General features: G+C 42.9%; 1 protein-coding gene across 2 annotated transcripts in view; it reads right to left on the reverse strand.

The window, feature by feature from the left end:
* cped1 (cadherin-like and PC-esterase domain containing 1) overlaps nt 1–19,051 on the reverse strand; it is a 373,997-nt gene that overhangs the window by 307,248 nt on the left and 47,698 nt on the right. The window contains exon 3 of one of the 2 annotated variants that reach the window (XM_070900311.1): nt 740–843. The exons of the other annotated variant lie outside the window; for it this stretch is intronic. Coding sequence (XP_070756412.1) covers nt 740–843 — 104 coding nt within the window. The remainder of the gene's footprint in view (nt 1–739; nt 844–19,051) is intronic. 2 annotated transcript variants of the gene reach the window in all.

A 19,051-nucleotide genomic window follows, 5' to 3' on the forward strand; every position in this document is an offset into this window, starting at 1 on the left:
GTGGAAATTATGATGAACCTGTATAAAACACTGGTTCGGCCTCAACTGGAGCACTGCACTTTAGGAAGGATGTGAAGGCTTTAGTGAGGGTGCAAAAAAGATTTAAGAGAATGGTTCCAGAGATGGGGGACTTCAGTTACGTGGATAGACCGGAGAAGCTGGGGTTGTTCTCCTTAGAGCAGAGAAAGTTGAGAGAAGATTTGCTAGAGGTGTTCAAAATCATGAAGGGTCTGGACTGGGTAGATAGAGAGAAACTGTTCCCATTGGCGGAAGAGTCGAGAACCAGAGGACACAGATTTAAGGTGATTGGCAGAAGAACCAATGGTGAAGTGAGAAAAAACATTTTAATGCTGTGAGTGGTTAGGATCTGGAATGCACTGCCTGAAAGGGTGGTGGAGGCAGATTCAATTGTGGCTTTCACAAGGGAATTGGATTAAGTAGCTGAAGGAAAAAAAATTGTAGGGCTACGGTGAAAGGGCGGGGGAGTGGAACTAGCAGAGAGCAGGCACAGGCATGATGGGCTGAATGGCATCCTTCTGTGCTGTAACCATTCTATGATTTTATGATTTATGAATGGTATCATTATTTACTCATTTCAAGTTTTGAGGGAATGCCTCAGTCTGTTACCAGTTTGTGAAGTTTTTTGCAGCTGGTTTTTATCACTGAAACAAAACTTCACGTTAGAACATGTTTTAAATAAAAGATAAGGCACTTTTAAATCTAAACTAAATTTGACTACCTTCTGATGGAGCTGGAGCTGATCAAACTCTTCCTTTTGAAGACACCTGTTACCATCAACCTCATTTGAAGTGAAACAAATCAGCAAGTCCCAATGTTCAGCTCCTAAAAAAGAATTGGAATCACTGTCAACCCTGCAATCAAACATTGAAGAAACACATTGGCCCTGATGTTGCAGGCACCGTCGGACAAACAACGCCAGCCGTTCATTACACTTACACTTGCCCACAGACTTTCTATGGGCTTTTGCACTGCGACTTGTGGATATTAGAAATCCAAAACAGCGCAGTGCCCTCTATAGGGGATTGTGGATAGGGCAAGCGATGGTACGTCTCCTTAACGAATTAGATGGAAGAATTCTTACTGAGACACGCAGAGTCTGAACCAGGAAGTACAAGTTGGAATATTTAATTCAATGATGAAATCATGTACAAAAAGCTAAATCACGAGAAGGAAATAATGATGGGATGGAGAGAGAGAGACATGAAGGAGGCAGAAAGAAAAAGTAAAAACATGGTGATTTAATGTTTAAAAATCTCTAACAATAATTAAAATCTGAAGGAATGATACGCCATATTTTTAAAAGTAAATTTTCAGAATCATAGAGGTTGTTTGGCAGTAGTTAAGACTTATCACATCATTAAAAATTCAATTACATTTGAATGGGCAAGCCCTAACCTTTTCTGGCATGTTTAGTGGGTATTTAGTGGGTAAGTACCACCACTTCATGCCCTTCATGTATTTGAATGCCGTCAAAGTCGCTATACAAAACCTTGGTTAGATCACATCTGGAGTACTGTAGCTATACAAAACCCTGGTTAGATCACACCTGGAATACTCTAGCTGTACAAAACCTTGGTTAGATCACACCTAGAGTACTGTAGCTATACAAAACCCTGGTTAGACCACACCTGGAGTACTGTAAGCAGTTCTGGGCACAACACCTTAGGAGGGATATATTGGCCTTGGAGGGAGTGCAGCGTAGGTTTACCAGAATGATAACCTTACTTCAAGGGTTAAGTTACGAGGAGAGATTACACAAATTAGGGTTGTATTTCCTAGAATTTAGAAGCTTAAAGGATGATCTGATCAAAGTTTTCAAGATATTAAGGGGAACAGATAGGGTAAATAGAGAGAAACTATTCCTACTGGTTGGGGAATTTAGAACTAGGGGCCGTAGTCTAAACATTAGAGCTAGAACTTTCAGAAGTGAAATTAGGAAACAATTCTACACATAAAGAGTGGTAGAGGTTTGAACTCTCTTCCGCAAACGGCAATTGATGTTAGATGAATTATTAATTTTAAAATCAGAGATTGATAGCTTTCTGTTAACCAAAGGAATTAAGGGATCTGGGCCAAAGGCGGATATATAGAATTAGGTCGCAGATCAGCCATGATCTCATTGACTGGTGGAACAGGCTCGAGGGGCTGAATGGCCTACTCCTGTTCTTATTCCTATGAATCTCTCAGCGAGATACTGTTAGAACGAAGCTTGTGGAGGAGCAGGGCAACTCAAAGAGCAACTTTCTGATTTCCGTGTTGAACTGCACATGTGCTGGTGCCGGAAGTTGCTGTCTGATTTACTCCTTAATAACGGTGAGCACTGAAAGCATCACTGTTATTCTTACCGCAAAGATCGGGCCATTAGAATCAGAATAGCTACCAATCATTTGGTTAGGCAAATGGTAAAACACCTGTCACGAGAATTAGACTTCATTGAAGGTACAGACGGCTCCATCCCAGAATTCCTTAAGACCTAGATCAACATGCCCTCAACTGGCTGTCCTGGGTCTTTACCAATGTGCATGCCTCTGGCTAGATGCCCAAGTTATGCCAACATGCAAAGAACATCACCATCTTGAAACTGGGGAAAATAGATCCAAAAATATTCCGGCCGATATCATTACTGTGTGTTATATCTACACGCTGCTGAAAAGGATGTCACTCCAAAGACTCATGCCACTCTTTGTGGAATAAATCCCTCAGGAGCAATGTGGGTTTAGACCTGGACAGAATGCCAGTGACCAATTAATTCCACTCACAATCCACATGGAAGCTGGGCTCAAAACAGCAGGGGTGTTTGTGGACGTGCCTGCAGCATATCATACGTTATGAAGACTCAGTCTACTGCTGAAAATGTCTGGAACAATACATTGCAATCCAACACTGCGGCTACTAACAGCCATGATTACCAACCATAACTTCGACGTACATCCCATGGAGCAGATTAGCAAACTTTGATTACTGAATAATGGGTTCCTGCAAGGCTCAGTCTTGGCACCATCACTTTGAAATATTTACATTAGTAACATTCCACATATAGATACATAGATGACCTTGCGACACCCATCCAAGTGAGAATTCAAAACCTCAGAAAAAGTTTGTCATTGCATTGACCAGAATCGCCTGAGTGCTCCTTTCTGTGGTAATGAACTCAGGGCATGAGAACATCCAAATTAACATGGAGTGGTTCTGGATCGTAATCTCATATACCGTCAACATTTGATGAGAACTTCAGCCAAAATAAAGACTAGGATCCCAACTTAATCCACAAATTAATTGGGAGCAGCTTGGAGGCAGATGCTCCCACCCTGTAGACAGCCACCTTGGCCCTTGTTTTCTTAGGGCTGGAATTTGATCCAAGACCGACACCACCGGTCTGCTGCCTCAAAACCCACTATGATTCCTGCTATTAAGAACAGTGGAAAATTCATTAAAAAGTGGAAAAAAATCCCCGCGGCGGGAAAAATCGGCGTTGTACGAGGATTCGCGGCGGAAAACGCAATCCTCGTCACCTTTAGTCCAAGGCTTCGAGTGGGGCCTCGGGAGGGGGGAAAAACACAAAAAATATTTTTACAAAAAACAAAAAACAAAAATCGCAACACATTCACAAGATTCTTTTCTACTGAATCGCTGTAAAAGAATTAAAAAAAAATCTTTAACTTACTTCTTTTGTAGGGTTTCATACCTCATCATCATAGGCGGTCCCTCGAGCGAGGATAACTTGCTTCCACAAGAGTTCACAGATGTTTCAATGAAGGACCCGATGTTCCAATCCTGAACTCCAGTTGAGGGAATGGAAGATGCCTGTGCGTGGATTTTTTTTAACGTGTGGTGACCGTTGCACATCAGCCACCACATGGGCTTGACAGAGTTAGGCCTTTATCCAGTGGCAAGGGTTAACCAGGACGACTGGAGACCTGCTCTGCTGCACGGACCTAGTGCGCACACATATCGCAGTGTGGGCAGGTCCGTGCTGCCCCTGGGCCCTCGGCTCTTCTGGGCCCCGAACCGTCATTCGTCAGACCTCCGCCATGATGTTCCAGGACCCGGTGCTCCAGCTTGATTTATAGCCCCGACCTGCGGTGGTGTTCTCACACAGGTCAGGGTGACCCACCATGTTCGGCCTAGCGCCGTTCCAAGGGCTGCTCTGACAGGTTTGTTTTCTTCCATCTACGGGGTCACCGCTGTGACCAAACTTGGGCGGAAGCGGTTTTCCGAGTGTTGTACGTCGCCGGTCCGCTCCCCATGAATTTGCCACCGGGTGGTTTTCCACCCAAAACGAAGCAATACCGCCGAAAAACGCGGCGGAAGGCTGAGGAAATTCCAGCCCTTCGTACGTAGCTGAATATTGCGCGCCAGCATGGGTAGGAAGAGCACATATAAATCTTGTAGACATGCAACTGAATCATCACATGAGAATCATCACAGGAGTGTTGAAACCAACACCGATAGTCTGGCTCTCTGTCCTCACATCTATCTTTCAGAAGAAAAGCCGCAATAATCAGAGAATGCAACCGGGCCCCAGCAAACTCAGATGTGCCTATTGATGAAGATCTCCAGAACTACCAAGATGCTGCCTTAAGACCAATCCTTCCGGTTAGCAGCCAAAACTCTCAAACTTCAGAATTCTCAATTAAAGACAAATGGCAAAGGATGTAGGAAGCCAGTGGGGTCAAGAACCATGAACTTACCATGGGCTCTGCGGATCAACCACCAGGCTTCACCAGACCACGTAAAATATGGCTCACTGCGAACTGCATCAGTGCTTCATATGGGTGCTGCAACCACCTACTTCATAATTGGAAGATAAAGGCTAGTCTGACTGTGGAGAGGCTATCCACAACTTGGAGCACCATTGTTCGATAAGATTCCTCCATTCAGGAACAGTTACTAAAGGCCATAGTGTGGATGACGAACTTGGACGTCAACATATAATGTTGCTTTTCAAGCTGCCATATTAAAGAAGAAGTTAGTCTGATCATTTGTTGCTAGTTGTGGCGACACAGTTGGCAGCGAATAAAGTGAAGGAAATAGGATTAAATTGAGAATAACAGGAGTAATTCGTATGCAGTTATTCCACCTGACATTTGTGACTAGGTACATTAATAACCAGGGTTGTATTTTTAGCCACGTTACCTCACGTGACCCTACACAAACAAAAGCTGGAGATGGATGACGCTGTAAATAGCCAAATGTTTAACACTCTGGCCTGCAAGTGACAACATTCCAAACACATCAACGTGACACAGTCCTGCTACAGACTGCAATACATCAACAAATTTCTGTTGCAAGTTTTAGACTAACGTCAAGTCTTGAGAACTATGGATAAAGATTTATTTTCTGTTCATTAGCTGTAGTGAATTTGTAAATCTGTTTTTTATAAACAAGATTATATTTTCACAATATTTACTGCACTGAGGAATTCATCCTCCCATTTTTTCAGATATAGTTTTTTTATTTTAGTGGTTCCTAAAGCTTATCAATAGGTGATGTAACGGGTGTTTTAATCTATGCCAAAATGTAGATATGGAATGCGACTTTTACCTTCAAAATGATGGCACGTAGATAAGATAGTTGTTGAAAAAAGATTTGCATTTATATAGCACCTTTCGTAACCAGCGGACGTCTCAAAGCACTTTACAGTCAAATAAATATGTTTTGGAGTGTAGCCACTATTGTAATGTAGGAAACGCAGCAGCCAATTTGTGCACAGCTAGCTGCCATAAACAGCAATGTGATAATGACCAGATAATCTTTTTTTACTGATGTTGATTGAGGAATAAATATTAGTCAGGACATTGGGGATAACTCCCCTGCTCTTTTTTGAAATAGCGCCATAGGATTTTTTACATCCACCTGAGAGAGCAGACGGGGCCTCAGTTTAACGTCTCATCTAAAAGACGGCACCTCCAACAGTGCAGCACTCCCTCAGCACTGCACTGGAGTGTCAGCCTAGATTTTTGTGCTCAAATCTGTGGAGTGGGACTTGAACCCACAACATAGAAACATAGAAAATAGGTGCAGGAGTAGGCCATTCGGCCCTTCTAGCCTGCACCGCCATTCAATGAGTTCATGGCTGAACATGCAACTTCAGTACCCCATTCCTGCTTTCTCACCATACCCCTTGATTCCCCTAGTAGTAAGGACTTCATCTAACTCCTTTTTGAATATATTTAGTGAATTGGCCTCAACAACTTTCTGTGGTAGAGAATTCCACAGGTTCACCACTCTCTGGGTGAAGAAATTCCTCCTCATCTCGGTCCTAAATGGCTTCCCCCTTATCCTTAGACTGTGTCCCCTGGTTCTGGACTTCCCCAACATTGGGAACATTCTTCCTGCATCTAACCTGTCTAACCCCGTCAGAATTTTAAACGTTTCTATGAGGTCCCCTCTCATTCTTCTGAACTCCAGTGAATACAAGCCCAGTTGATCCAGTCTTTCTTGATAGGTCAGTCCCGCCATCCCGGGAATCAGTCTGGTGAACCTTCGCTGCACTCCCTCAATAGCAAGAATGTCCTTCCTCAGGTTAGGAAACCAAAACTGTACACAATACTCCAGGTGTGGCCTCACCAAGGCCCTGTACAATTGTAGCAACACCTCCCTGCCCTTGTACTCAAATCCCCTCGCTATGAAGGCCAACATGCCATTTGCTTTCTTAACCGCCTGCTGTACCTGCATGCTAACCTTCAATGACTGATGTACCATGACACCTAGGTCTCTTTGCACCTGCCCTTTTCCTAATCTGTCACCATTCAGATAATAGTCTGTCTCTCTGTTTTTACCACCAAAGTGGATAACCTCACATTTATCCACATTATACTTCATCTGCCATGCATTTGCCCACTCACCTAACCTATCCAAGTCGCTCTGCAGCCTCATAGAATCCTCCTTGCAGCTCACACTGCCACCCAACTTAGTGTCATCCGCAAATTTGGAGATACTACATTTAATCCCCTCGTCTAAATCATTAATGTACAGTGTAAACAGCTGGGGCCCCAGCACAGAACCTTGCGGTACCCCACTAGTCACTGCCTGCCATTCTGAAAAGTCCCCATTTACTCCTACTCTTTGCTTCCTGTCTGACAACCAGTTCTCAATCCATGTCAGCACACTACCCCCAATCCCATGTGCTTTAACTTTGCACATTAATCTCTTGTGTGGGACCTTGTCGAAAGCCTTCTGAAAGTCCAAATATACCACATCAACTGGTTCTCCCTTGTCCACTCTACTGGAAACATCCTCAAAAAATTCCAGAAGATTTGTCAAGCATGATTTCCCTTTCACAAATCCATGCTGACTTGGACCTATCATATTACCTCTTTCCAAATGCACTGCAATGACATCCTTAATAATTGATTCCATCATTTTACCCACTACCGATGTCAGGCTGACCGGTCTGTAATTCCCCGTTTTCTCTCTCCCTCCTTTTTTAAAAAGTGGGGTTACATTGGCTACCCTCCACTCCATAGGAACTGATCCAGAGTCAATGGAATGTTGGAAAATGACTGTCAATGCATCCACTATTTCCAAGGCCACCTCCTTAAGTACTCTGGGATGCAGTCCATCAGGCCCTGGGGATTTATCGGCCTTCAATCCCATCAATTTCCCCAACACAATTTCCCGACTAATAAGGATTTCCCTCAGTTCCTCCTCCTTACTAGACCCTCCGACCCCTTTTATATCCGGAAGGTTGTTTGTGTCCTCCTCAGTGAATACCGAACCAAAGTACTTGTTCAATTGGTCCGCCATTTCTTTGTTCCCCGTTATGACTTCCCCTGATTCTGACTGCAGGGGACCTACGTTTGTCTTTACTAACCTTTTTCTCTTTACATATCTATAGAAACTTTTGCAATCCGTCTTAATGTTCCCTGCAAGCTTCTTCTCGTACTCCATTTTCCCTGCCCTAATCAAACCCTTTGTCCTCCTCTGCTGAGTTCTGAGGTGAGTGTGCTACCCACTGAGCCACAGCTGACATGGGGAAGATGTATTCATAGCACCACAGTTTATTAATTCTCTACTAAGATGTTGGGTGGGACACCATGTACTGCAATAGTGCTACACATTCAAACAAAATAAAAGCATATTGGCAGATATAGAATGATACTGATGCCACAGATAAAAACAAGTTAGTTAGTTAGTAGATAAAAGTTAGTTTTTATCTCTGATAACTCTATGGGCCGGACTTTGCAGTCACGCTGAAGGAACAGTGTATGTCTCTGGAAAATCAGGCGGCCCTTGGGAGCCCGCTGGCATGGGTAGGTGTCAGGAAGGGCCTTATGAGAGGGTCTCATGGGAGGGAATGTGGAAAAGTCCAAGCAGCAGAGGCTGCGATTTTCCTTGTGGGGCCTGGAGGTGCACTCCTACTCATCCTGGCACCACAAAAGGAAATTTAAAAACATACCTGCTTGGGTCTCTTCACCTGTCTGACAGGGAAAGCCAAGATGACTTTCTCACTCAGGCCCGAGTTACAATCGCAGTTAGGGCCCGATTACATCATAAGACCACGATTTGCTTATTTAAAGAACACTGCCAGCTTTTAACAGACGATTCAGCCACCCGTCCAGAACCCTGTGCAAAAATCATGGTTGGCATGATCCAGGCTTTTTACTCGGTAAGTAACCCAGATTATTTTACTTGCCCACCCGTGCGGTGTTGATCAAGTAGGTAGGATTAAAGTTGTCTCAATGTGTCAGTAACCTGTTTGGTGCAAGTATGCAGTGATGAGTGGCAGATGTGAAAAATATCTCCTGCACTAGCCTGAAACACGCCTGCTGCATGAAGAATCAACACAGCTGTAAGTTTCATAACCATTGGCAGAATTGCTTCTGCCCTGGCAATGGTTTGTAAATCCTTGCAGGGCAATGCATAGTTGCATTTGGTGTTCTTCAGGAATTTGTTTCTGTAGGCTGAGATCCTCAGCCAGATAAAAAGAACCTCGTCTTGTATACAAAAATGGCAGCATAAGGACCTGTTTAAATGTAGCCTCTAAGCTGCATGCCTCCTCTCATCCTCATCTTTCTCCAATTACTGCAAATAGGAAGATAGACCCCACAGGAATACTCATAATTGCACACAAATGAGCTCACAAACAGCTGTACAAATAGTCACAGATAAGTGATGCAGTACGAATGCTATCTATAAGAACTTTTCCTTTGTTTAACACCAAAATAGTACCGAAATAGTGAACAGCTAAGAGATGCAGCAAGAACAGCAATGCGCCTTTAACAATGAAGGTCCAACTGAGGAGAATAGGCCTTGCTTGCAGTACTCAGTTTATATTGGTCCGGAGCCTATCAGGTACTACTCAGCTCTCAGGATCCCCTCAAATCATTTACCCTTTAATGAGCTTTGCACACAGTTTGTGCACCAAATGTTTCATAGAAACATAGAAAATAGGTGCAGGAGTAGGCCATTCGGCCCTTCGAGCCTGCACCACCATTCAATAAGATCATGGCTGATCATTCACCTCAGTACCCCTTTCCTGCTTTCTCTCCATACCCCTTGATCCCTTTAGCCATCAGGGCCATATCTAACTCTCTCTTGAATATATCCAATGAACTGGCATCAACAACTCTCTGCGGTAGGGAATTCCACAGGTTAACAACTCTCTGAGTGAAGAAGTTTCTCCTCATCTCAGTCCTAAATGGCTTACCCCTTATCCTTAGACTGTGTCCCCTAGTTCTGGACTTCTCCAACATCGGGAACATTCTTCCTGCATCTAACCTGTCTAGTCCCGTCAGAATTTTCTATGTTTCTATGAGATCCCCTCTCATCCTTCTAAACTCCAGTGAATAAAGGCCTAGTTGATCCAGTTTCTCCTCATATGTCAGTCCAGCCATCCCGGGAATTAGTCTGGTGAACCTTCGCTGCACTCCCTCAATAGCAAGAACGTCCTTCCTCAGATTAGGAGACCAAAACTGAACACAATATTCCAGGTTCACCACGCCCTGTTCAACTGCAGTAAGACCTCCCTGCTCCTATACTCAAAACCCCTAGCTATGAAGGCCAACATACTATTTGCCTTCTTCACCACCTGCTGTACCTGCATGCCAACTTTCAATGACTGATGTACCATGACACCCAGATCTCGTTGCACCTCCCCTTTTTCTAATCTGCCGCCATTCAGATAATATTCTGCCTTCGTGTTTTTGCCCCCAAAAGTGGATAACCTCACATTTATCCACATTGTACTGCATCTGCCATGCATTTGCCCACTCACCTAACCTATCCAAGTCACCCTGCAGCCTCTTAGTGTCCTCCTCACAGCTCACACCGCCACCCAGTTTAGTGTCATCTGCAAACTTGGAGATATTACACTCAATTCCTTCATCCAAATCATTAATGTATATTGTAAATAGCTGTGGTCCCAGCACTGAGCCCTGCGGCACCCCACTAGTCACTGCCTGCCATTCTGAAAAGGACCCGTTTATTCGATTCTCTGCTTCCTGTCTGCCAACCAGTTCTCTATCCACATCAGTACATTAACCCCAATACCATGTGCTTTAATTTTGCACACCAATCTCTTGTGTGGGACCTTGTCAAAAGCCTTTTGAAAGTCCAAATACACCACATCCACTGGTTCTCTCTTGTCCACTCTACTAGTTACATAAGAACATAGAACATAAGAACATAAGAATTAGGAACAGGAGTAGGCCAGCTAGCCCCTCGAGCCTGCTCCGCCATTCAACAAGATCATGGCTGGTCTGGGCGTGGACTCAGCTCCACTTATCCGCCCGCTCCCCGTAACCCTTAATTCCGTTATTGGTTAAAAATCTATCTATCCGTGACTTGAATACATTCAATGAGCTAGCCTCAACTGCTTCCTTGGGCAGAGAATTCCACAGATTCACAACCCTCTGGGAGAAGAAATTCTTTCTCAACTTGGTTTTAAATTGGCTCCCCCGTATTTTGAGGCTGTGCCCCCTAGTTCTAGTCTCCCCGACCAGTGGAAACAACGTCTCTGCCTCTATCTTGTCTATCCCTCTATCCCTTTCATTATTTTAAATGTTTCTATAAGATCACCCCTCATCCTTCTGAACTCCAACGAGTAAAGACCCAGTCTACTCAATCTATCATCATAAGGTAACCCCCTCATCTCCGGAATCAGCCTAGTGAATCGTCTCTGTACCCTCTCCAAAGCCAGTATATCCTTCCTTAAGTAAGGTGACCAAAACTACACGCAGTACTCCAGGTGCAGCCTCACCAATACCCTAAACAGTTGCAGCAGGACCTCCCTGCTTTTGTACTCCATCCCTCTCATAATGAAGGCCAACATTCCATTCGCCTTCCTGGTTACCTGCTGCATCTGCAAACTAACTTTTTGGGATTCATGCACAAGGACCCCCAGGTCCCTCTGCACCACAGCATGTTGTAATTTCTCCCCATTCAAATAATATTCCCTTTTACTGTTTTTTCCCCAAGGTGGATGACCTCACACTTTCCGACATTGTATTCCATCTGCCAAACCTTAGCCCATTCGCTTAACCTATCTCAATCTCTTTGCAGCCTCTCTGTGTCCTCTACACAACCCGCTTTCCCACTAATCTTTGTGTCATCTGCAAATTTTGTTACACTACACTCTGTCCCCTCTTCCAGGTCATCTATGTATATTTTAAACAGTTGTGGTCCCAGCACCGATCCCTGTGACACACCACTAACCATCGATTTCCAACCCGAAAAGGACCCATTTATCCTGACTCTCTGCTTTCTGTTAGCCAGCCAATTCTCTATCCATGCTAATACATTTCCTCTGACTCTGCGTACCTTTATCTTCTGCATCCTCAAAAAATTCTAGAAGATTTGTCAAGCATGATTTCCCTTTCATAATTGACTTGGACCGATCCTGTCACTGCTTTCCAAATGCGCTGTTATTTCATCTTCAATAATTGATTCCAACATTTTCCCCACTACTGATGTCAGGCTAACTGGTCTATAATTACCCGTTATCTCGCTCCCTCCTTTTTTAAAAAGTGGTGTTACATTAGCTACCCTCCAGTCCATAGGGACTGATCCAGAGTCGATAGACTGTTGGAAAGTGATCATCAATGCATCCACTATTTCTAGGGCCACTTCCTTAAGTACTCTGGGAGGCAGACTATCAGGCCCCGGGGATTTATCGGCCTTCAATCCCATCAATTTCCCTAACACAATTTCCCGCCTAATAAGGATATCCTTCAGTTCCTCCTTCTCACTAGACCCTCGGTCCAGAAGGTTATTTGTGTCTTCCTTCGTGAAGACAGAACCAAAGTATTTGTTCAACTGGTCTGCCATTTCTTTATTCCCCATTATAAATTCACCTGAATCTGACTGCAAGGGACCTATATTTGTCTTCACTAATCTTTTTCTCTTCACATATCTATAGAAGCTTTTGCAGTCAGTTTTTATGTTCCCGGCAAGCTTCCTCTCATACTCTATTTCCCCCCTCCTACTTAAACCCTTTGTCCTCCTCTGCTGAATTCTAAATTTCTCCCAGTCCTCAGGTTTGCTGCTTTTTCTGGCCAATTTATATGCCTCCTCCTTGGATTTAACACTATCCTTAATTTCCCTTGTTAGCCACGGTTGAGCCACCTTCCCCATTTTATTTTTACTCCAGACAGGGATGTACAATTGTTGAAGTTCATCCATGTGATCTTTGCCTATCCACCGCCAACCCTTTAAGTATCATTTGCCAGTGTATCCTTGCCAATTCACGTCCTTAAGTTCAGGACTCTAGTCTCTGAATTAACTGTGTCACTCTCCATCCTAATAAAGAATTCTACCATATTATGGTCACTCTACCCCAAGGGGCCTCTCACATCAAGATTGCTAATTAGTCCTTTCTCATTACACATCACTGCACTGTCATGCACAGTGTGCATTCAATAGCCTTACTGATTCCTTAATGAACACGCATCAAGAAGCTAGTTTATCTTAACAAGGATTTCCTGTGTCAAGGCCCCAGATTCAGTTTTCTGCTTGTATTTGTGTTATGCTCATCATCCCTCGAAATCGAGGAAGACTTGCTTCCACTCTAAAAGTGAGTTCTTAGGTGACTGAACAGTCCAATACAGGAATTACAGTCTCTGTCACAGGTGGGACAGACAGTGGTTGGAGGAAAGGGTAGGTGGGACTGGTTTACCGCATGCTCCTTCTGCAGCCTGCATGCTCTCAGTGACGAGACTCGAGGAGCTCAGCGCCCTCCCAGATACACGTCCTCCACTTAGGGCGGTCTTTGGCCAGGGACTCCCAGGTGTCGGTGGGAATGTTATGCTGCAATCTGGCTAACCACAGTCAGCATTCAGTTGACTGTTTCGCTCATGGCGGGATCACATAAGATAAGATTGTGTTAATGCTTGGGATGGGGAGGTACAATGTGAGTTGTGCGCATCCAATCTGTGGCATATTTACTCTGGGGAGGTACTCAGTATTGGAAGCCATTCTGTATCCTTACTGTGGGAGATTTTTTCAGGTCAGCCATCGTCTTTCTTACCTGGATCTGGGCCGCTGGGTCTTGCAGGCAGCATTGATTCTGTCTGTCCTACCCATTGCCAAGCCTGCTGCTGCATTTTTGAGGAGGACCTCCTATTGTTCCATAACGTTAGCCCTCTTTTCCTACACATCCTGCAGTAGCACTTAAGCACTTAATCATCAAAGCAAGCAGTTCTCACTTAGGAAGCCTTCATTTACCAGCAATATTCAAGTACTAACCCCTAGCATGCTCTCTCCTACAGGCCCATGGTAATGACCATAGACTGTAATGGTGACTGGACGGTTTTCCCAAGCTAAATTTTGGTGTCTATTTCTTTGGGAGGGATTGTGGCGGTAAGCTAAGCCATGCCCTTTTACTCTTTTTATCATATCAAGACCGTCAAAAGAAAATTGGTTTTCCAAGAGAAAATCCAGCTAAACATTCTCTGAAATCATTCAAGATGCAGTTAAATTGTCTGCTGGAAGGATAAGCTACATTGGCTGAATGCCCTGATACTTTTGTTCTTATCTCTGTGAATGTAGAAATTTTACTTTTATTTATATGTTTGCTGCTGTAGTCCACTGGGGATTGGGTAGATGGAACTTTTTACTGCACTTAAACCAACATGCAAGGGCCCCACATCTAAATTAAATATATCTTTTCTAGATGAATTGAGAATTTTGGAAATCTGAGTTTATAACCATTTGGTTTTTTTAAACAGTAAATATGCCATAAGCTTTTACTGGTTTCAAATAGACTTCCTGCTCTTTTGTAATCAGACATTAACAAAGTTTACTACACAATCAATCAAGCTAAACCAAGGGAAATGTCAATTATTCTGACCAAGTTGAATTATAAAGAGCCCCTAAAGTCCTGAAATATACAGACATGACAATCAGTGTATAGTATAAAACATCTGGTTGTCATTTATAAACAGCGCTAGCAATCCAGTTTAGGAAACAGTTGAATTTCACTGGCGCAGAACCCAGACACAACTCTCTCTGTTAAGACCATTTATGGCTGAAAGGAAATTCTTTGGTAAAAGGTCATCAGAAAGATCTAAATACTTTATATAAGGAACCTTGCTCAAAAGAAGCACAGTTTGGTCTGGTTAAAGGAAAGGTAAACACTTCTAGAGAGTTAAGACTCACAAGCAAAACAAACAGCCCCACTGCACAAATGTTATGTAATATTCCTCTATAAAGCCCCACGACTCACAGGGGAAAAAACATGATCATTTCCTTAGCTTAAGTTTGTCCTTATGATCATGTCCTTAGTTCATGTCCTAAGTTTGAATTGCATACTGAAATTGGTGATAATTATCAGGACAAAACAGAACAATTTTGTCCTTATCCAGACAAACTGCTGTGCTATAACTACATCAGTCATTTACTATTGCTAATGCAGTTTCAGTAAGCTACAAAGAAATGATGGGTACGATGTGATATACAAAACAAAAGAGACAGGGATCTTGTCTATCTGTGTTTTGAATGTCTGCTAAAATTAGTTTTCACAATGTATTTTACAGAATACTTTATATATTAGTAGATCTCTTATAATATTGCTTATGGTGAGTTAAATATATGCTTAAAGTTTGAGAGAGGCTATACAATCAATTCCCTTTACTTCAAGGTTGCTTCATTCAAATTATTGAATAATTCTTTTTTTAAGGACAAAAGTTAATTTGAGATATCAAGAGCACAATGTATTGCTGAAGTGCTTGATTGCTCAAATTTCCCAGGAAGCAATCAGAAAAACATGACTGATTTGTTTTAAATAACTGCTACAGTCACAGTTTCTAATGTGCTACACACAAGGCTTGCAATATATTGATTGTGGATCGCTTGTGGCATTGCCCACAGTAAAACAGACAATATGATATTTTATAAGGAAAGGAACTTTATGCCATGTAGTACCTGTATATCAATTTGCGGATGAGGTGACTGTAGTGTATGGAGGAAGAGTCAGACTGAACACTGTGAGCTCAAAGTAAAGTGTGACCTTAGTCTTTTATTGCAGGTCTCCAGAGTGCCTCTCCAACCTGTGAAGCCTTCTTAAATACCTGTGCTCCCAAGGGATTATGGGATCCCTTGGGACTCCGGGAAATGAGCCCTCTGTGGCTGTACAGAGTAAATACAAGTCCACATATATAACAGTGACGCTGTCCCTTTAAAATCACAAAGCCTTATTTGTTGCTGAAACATATGTAATTTAAACAAAGTCAATTAAGAGGCTTCAGACATCCTAGCCGGGATTCTCTTCCACGATCCTGCCCAATATCAAAAATGATGGAAAATTCAAGCATTAAGTGCTATCGCTGCAAACAGAATTTCTCCCATCGTCCCATGGTGTAACCACTCGTTTCCTTTCTGCCACGTGCAGATGGCAGTGGAAGATGGGGTAGCTCAGATGTCCAGTAAATCTTTCTTGCGTCTACCTGTGTTACCATTGCTTCCAAGGGCTGCCATGGAGAAGTAGGTGGCAGACCCAGGGAAGTGTGAGGTACCCTCGTGGAGGGATATAGCTTTATAGAAACTTCTTATTGCTGAAAGCATAACTTTGAGAAGCTAAACTGATGTGCATAATACTCTGCAGTGGTGGTGAGCGCGTTTATTTGGTGATTTGTTACATGCTGTTTCTCCAAGAAAACAATAGGATTTGATGTATTTTTTTAATGTTTCCCATGTGGGAAGAAAATCCTTAAGAATGTTAAAATAACAGGTTCAATGTTTGAAAATTTCAAACATAATTATGCAGTCATCTTACAAGTGTTCCCGATAAATAAGTGCTGAGAAATAAATGATTCAGAAATTCTGATATGTATTTTCCTTCTGGATCAATTTTTCAACTTTTTCATTAAAATCAATAGATAAATCTGCAAGTGTGCCACCTTGTCTCACTGTTTTAGGTATCAGCTTGAAGAACATTTGATGACTATTGTAGAGTCAACTTTTGGATTTCTAACCGAGTTTACTCTTCTTCGGAGGTACTCATCTCCCTTAGAAGATTGAATAAATTAAGCAGAATACATGACAGTACAAGTTGTACATGGGCCATTAAAAGGAGGAAGTTAATGGGCTGTGGTATTGTGTATGGGATCAATGAGCTCATGCAGAACTTCCCCAAACGTGTCACAAAAGGAGACAGTATACGCAAAACTATCTGCAGGCCATCTGCAGTCAATGTTTTAGAAAATCTACAAGACTGGAACGAGGGTTGAGTGAAAGAAAGTAAGTGCAGTGATAGCTTCCTTTATAATATTTAGGATCAAGTAAAAATGAAAAATATATATGTTGAACATTCTGAGACTGTGGACACTTCATGTTGTCATAATTTAGTCACCAGTGTCATTCTTAGTAACAGCCGAATAATGTTTATGTAGTACTAACATAACACTATAAATGTCTTCTTATATACTGAAAATAAAGTATCAACACTTACCATTATACCTTTCTGTCCACATAATACAAGTTGGTGTTGTAACCAAGTTGCCCGGTTCTTCCCACTATTTAATTTTTTGCACCTGAGTGGTCTCTTCCTTCCCCCCCCCCCTCACCCCCCTTGCCAAGTTAGATAATTTTTTTCCCCCAAAATCTAACTTTTAATATTTTTAATCTAACATTTTAAACCCTACCCTGATTCTCTTCCCTTTGGTATCTAGCCACCAGCTCAGTTTCTTTTCCCATCCCCAGCCCTGTTCTGGCAAGGTTCACTCTCTCTGCTCCCTGATCTGATTATTATCTTTTCCAGCTTCCCAGCATTTGGAAACCAGCAGTTTACTTTACACAGTGCTCTCAGCACTTGGGCCTCCAGCTGCCCATCCCATCCTGATATTACAGTCCTTGGCCATCTGGCCTCTTGTATCTGCCCACGCCTAGTTCCATTTCTCCTACATGTCCCTGACTTCGTTCTGGTGTCCCGCAATTCTCATCCTCACCGCCCCGGGGCTGCCTTATTATCTTGTTGACAAACACATACTCAAAGGTATAGTATAGATTTCCCAGTGCTCTGAAACCAGTGAAAATAATAAAGCAGGATGGGTACAAAGGCGAAGGGAAAGACTACGTTAGGTAACAGTGATGGGGGTACAGGGCAGGCTTAAAAAGTATTTGATTCCCAGCCCCCTTTCTTATCCTGTTCATAGCTCTACTCAAATGACCTGAGACTGCCAGCAAACACATTACAAGCCCTATGAGTGCTTTAAAAACTAAATTAACAATTTCCTATTGCCATAAAAGTGAAGAAGATGGCAAAGCAGGCCTTGGAGTGGGAAAGGATAAGAATAAAGCTACAAAACTATTTGTGGTAAGAGTGGTGGTGAGAATATGGGGCAGACATGTCGAGTAAAGAGCAAGGGGAGCACAGCAAGTGAATGAGAGAAGAGTGAGGGTGATGGGGCATAATAAGAGGGTTACAGTGGAAGGTGGATAGGGGAGGTTGGATGGGGCAAGACTGAGGTTATGACAGGAAACTAAGGGGGTGAGATCAGACAGAGGATTGTCAAGATACAGGTGAGAAACAAGGAATGATGCTGTAAGGTATGGGTGTGAGTGGAAATGGGGACAAGTCAACGAATAGGGTATGAGGGAGCATGTAAGAGGATCAAGGGCTAGGGGCGAGAACAAGTGAAGCAATAGAATGGACAACAAAGTGACGGTGCAAGGCTACAAGGCTAATGGGAAAGAGTGAGGGTAGACAAGAGACAGCAAAAAGAGCCATAGAAAACTGTGGAAAGTAACTATAACATCAGAGTATACAGGCAAGTAAAAACAGGGCAAAGGTAAGCAGGACAGCATAACAGAATGTGGAGGAGAAAAAGGACAGACAATAATGGAAGACAACTCAAGAATCAAGGATGAGAGGAGGGAAAGAGTGGAAAGGTATAGGGTAGGGGACGAGTGTAACAGTGAGGAGGTGAATGACAGAGCAGCAATCAGAAAACTAACAGAACTAGGAAATAACAGATACTGTGAACAGCTAAGACAGGGCATGTCCTGCAACTTCCCAAGAGTAATGCCACAGGAGATCCAACAGTATTAAAGAATAATCTTTCATAATGCAGTTTTAATAATAATAACTTTTATTTATATAGCGCCTTTAACGTAGTAAAATATCCCAAGGCGCTTCACAACAGTGTTACACAACAAAACAGATAAATTTGACACCAAGTCACGAAAGAAGAAATTAAGGCAGATGATCAAAAGCTTGTTTAAAGAGGTAGGTTTTAAGGAGCATCTTAAAGGAGCAAAGAGAAGTAGAGAGGCGGAGAGGTTTAGGGAGGGAGTTCCAGAGGCCCAAACAGCTGAAGGCATGGTCATCAATGGTTGAGCAGTTATAATGAGGGACATTCAACAGTTTGGGAGCGCAGACATCTTGTGAGGCTGAAAAAGATTACAGAGATAGGGAGGGGCAAGGCCATGGAGTGATTTGTAAACAAGGATTAGAATTTTGAAATCGAGGCGTTGTTTAACCGGTAGCCAATGTAGGTCAGAAAGCACAGGGGTGATGGGTGATCGTGACTTGGTGCAAGTTAATACATGGGCTGCTGAGTTTTGGATGACCTCAAGTTTACGCAGTGTAGAA

The sequence above is a fragment of the Pristiophorus japonicus genome, chromosome 15 (assembly GCF_044704955.1).
Source record: "Pristiophorus japonicus isolate sPriJap1 chromosome 15, sPriJap1.hap1, whole genome shotgun sequence".
Lineage (NCBI taxonomy): Eukaryota > Metazoa > Chordata > Chondrichthyes > Pristiophoridae > Pristiophorus > Pristiophorus japonicus.